The 3,586-nt window shown below is 34.0% G+C and overlaps 1 protein-coding gene across 1 annotated transcript; it reads left to right on the forward strand.

The window, feature by feature from the left end:
- Nucleotides 1-1,039: 1,039 nt before the first annotated feature.
- Nucleotides 1,040-3,307, forward strand: LOC104953019 (nucleoside diphosphate kinase 7-like; the record flags this gene model as incomplete). Its single annotated transcript, XM_010779937.1, has 3 exons — nt 1,040-1,127; nt 2,643-2,744; nt 3,141-3,307. Coding segments are annotated over exons 1-3 (272 nt in total), but the record flags the coding sequence as incomplete, so codon positions are not given.
- Between the last annotated feature and the right edge of the window lie 279 nt (nt 3,308-3,586).

Consider the following 3,586-nt stretch of genomic DNA (forward strand, 5'->3'; position numbering starts at 1 on the left):
CAGATCAATATTTGAACGTTCGTTCGCTAAGCCCCGCCCCCGAACAACGCTGCCGTGTTGTTTCTACGGAAGCCCCGTGTTGTTTTTTTAAATCAAGGCGAAAGCATCTACTGTCAAAAATGAGAAAGAACACAGAAATAAATGTCCGAGTTTGTGAATTCCTGATCTATAATGTGAATAATGCATTGGCTCAATGGATTTGTATCTTTAATTGATGTATACTGTTAAACATATGTAACATTTAAACATTTAAAGTTACATTACCACAGATCCACATAAACAAAACTAGCCTAAATCTCTCTGTTTTTATGTTATGAATTTGTATTTTAAATGTTTTTTATGATAATGTTCCCGATTTGATTTTCTAAATGTATTATTTATCATTATGTATTTACATTTATATTTATTATGCCCAAAAAATGTGGGAAATGTACAAATTATATCCCAGGTGTTGATGATAAATTCCTAAATTTTTACATTCAGCCTGTAGTCCAGAAGATGGCAGCAGAGCTCTTAAAATATTTAATCATGATCTAATATTACCACATTACACACTTTATGTGAGACTTGCAGAGATCAGAGAAAAGTCTGCAAAAAGAGGAGAAAGTTATTCAAGTATAATATATACATGTGACAGATATACACAAACTGAGGTATTTACACTATGAACAATATAAGGAGGTATACGCATTAATAACAGCAGTATATAAATTGAATATAGCCTATATCAGGTATACATATATCCAGTATAATGCAGACATTGTCGACAAAAATTAATATGAATATACCATATACTGTATGTTATTATTGACATCTTAGATACTCAAGTAAAGTACAAATACCTCAAACATATACTTAAGTACAGTACTTATAATAAAACATAATATAATAATACATAATATATAATCATAATAAAATACATAGGCTATTTTTTGATTTTCTCTTTGGACCATTTTATTTGATGACAATTGGTAGATTCCGAGGTTTTTTCAGTTGTCTGTTATCGACCCTGAACGCACCTTGTCCACAGTTTCTATAGCAACGGGACACAGCACGATGGCTAATGTCTGCCAGCTGAACACAGCATCGGGACTTTAGGAATATACGTTGTGAATTGGGCAGAAATGGTAAGTTAAAAACCCTCCGTTCAGTCCTCATTGTGTAAACACACTATCCGATGGTTAGACATTCAGCACGGTTTGGATATATAACGCTTCAACGGACAAAACCGAAAAGTGTTTGCATACGGAAGCATAGCAAACACAGGCTATCAGTTAGCATAACAGTTAGCTTTACCAACCGTTAGACTCGTTAAAATAACCTTTTTTGACAACTAATTAAAAGTAAAAACAACATTTACAACTATAATAATTGGTGGCAACTAACAAGATTAGCGTTGACTGCTTGGCTTAATTTGTAACGTTTTATCGTTACCTTAAATTGAATTCTAAATACTGTTTACAATCACATACTACATTTAACTTTAAATAGACGTTGGAGAAGTACTCAGATCGCTTGTACTTAATTAAGTCAAAGTAGAAGTACTCAGATCTTGTACTTGAGTAAAAGTATAAGTACTCAGACCAGTACCAGTACCAGAGTGTAGGAATACTCTGTTAAAGTAAAAGTCCTGCATTCAAAATGTTACTCAAGTAAAAGTAGAAAAGTATTATCATCAACATCTAGTGAAAGTAGCGACAGTAAAAGTAGTCATTGTGCAGATTGGTCCATTTCAGAATAATATCTATGATATGTTTTATAATGATTGATCATGAAAGTGTTCTCAAAGCTGGTAAAGGTGCAGCTAGTTTGAATGACTTTGTATACTGCAGGGTAGCTGGTGAATTTACTCCAGGTGGAACTAAAGTCTGATTTAACACTTGATTATATTTCACATCATTCATCCACATCTGTAAAGTAACTAGTAAAAGTACACCATTCACCTCTGAACTGTAGTGGAGTAGAAGTACAAAGAAACAGGAAAATGAAATACTACATTTTAACATGCCAACTACAAATGCACACATGCATTTGATGTACATTTTAATATACATAACAGCTAGGAACAAGCAGTGACGTTAACTACATTTAATCATATACTGTACTTACGTACAAATTTGAGATACTTTTTTACTTTACTTAAGCATTTAAATATTTTTGCTACTTTGTTCTTTTACCCCACTACAATTCAAAGGTTAAAAGTGTACCTGCATTACCTATAATAACTCACGCAGCCTCGACAAGTTGATGATCAAAATCAAAACACTGATAGAAGGTGGGATAACAATATCACAAATGTGAAACACTTAAACATGGAGCATCGTGAACAGATCAAATCAGAAATGAAATAAATCACCTGGGAGATGTGGTTAACGCAACAGAACGTCCTCTGCAACAAATGTAAATGTTGTTGACACGGGCACAGAGACTACTTCAACTTTATGATTTGGACTCTATGTCATATTTTCTTGTTGACCATTTGGGTCAATTTCTATACACATTGATCTTTGTGACAGATTATCATAGTCTCATGTTTTAAAGTGACATTATGATCTTTTTTTAGGTCTCTTTTGTTACCTAACATATGGGTTATTTGTGCCTCGTTGTCCCTCTGATGTGTTCTCTTTCCTTGACATTTTCAGGAGGAACGATACGCCTTTCTCACTGAGTGGTACGACCCGACTGCAGCTCTGCTGAGGCGCTACCAACTCTTCTACTACCCACAAGACAACTCAGTGGAAATGGTGAGCATTCACTACTGCTAATACTATTTATTTAATGTGACAGAGGCTGCTTCAACTTTCTTAGGCTTCTTTTGTAATTGAAGCAAAACATCTGTACAAATAGGACATGAATCCCAAATGGCACATAACTACACAATTTACAACATACATAACGCACATCAGAAGCAGTTCAAATGAAACACTAATTTAGCAGGCGATTCAAGAAGTTGAAGAGTCTCAACATTTGAATATTCAAGAAGAATAACAGGATTTTTATTCCATGATTGTATTTTTCCGCTGCTTTACAACCCAGGTTAACCCTCTCTGGGATATTTCTCATAGTAATTTTATCCCGCTCAAGTCTACCACTATATAATATTATTAAATGACCAATGTGTTTGTTTTTTGCCTTTTTAGTTTGATGTTAAAAACCAGCGAATATTTTTGAGAAGGACCAAATATGAAGACCTCCATCAGGAGGACTTGTTCGTCGGGAATCGAGTGAACGTGTTTTCACGGCAGCTTAATCTGATCGATTATGGAGATCAATACACAGCGAACAAACTGGGCAGCAAAAAAGAAAGGTACTGCAGTCACACGCCTCACAGCCTTACATTACCTTGCTGGATTGCTCACAGACATTATTCGATTAAATTAGATTTTATATACTTTATTCATCCCAATTATTTTTGTGTGACAGCAGGATGTAAACAAGGCATTGCACATTAATTAAAATATATTAAAATAGATACAAAATAAATAAAATAATAGAATACTAAAAAATTCAACACAAACAGTACATATATACAGATTGTTTACTTTCGTAACGTAGGGACATCACTGTGTAACACTCTTGCTTCTAT

The sequence above is a fragment of the Notothenia coriiceps genome, unplaced genomic scaffold (assembly GCF_000735185.1).
Source record: "Notothenia coriiceps isolate Sejong01 unplaced genomic scaffold, NC01 NC01_scaffold00020992, whole genome shotgun sequence".
Taxonomy (NCBI): Eukaryota; Metazoa; Chordata; class Actinopteri; order Perciformes; family Nototheniidae; genus Notothenia; species Notothenia coriiceps.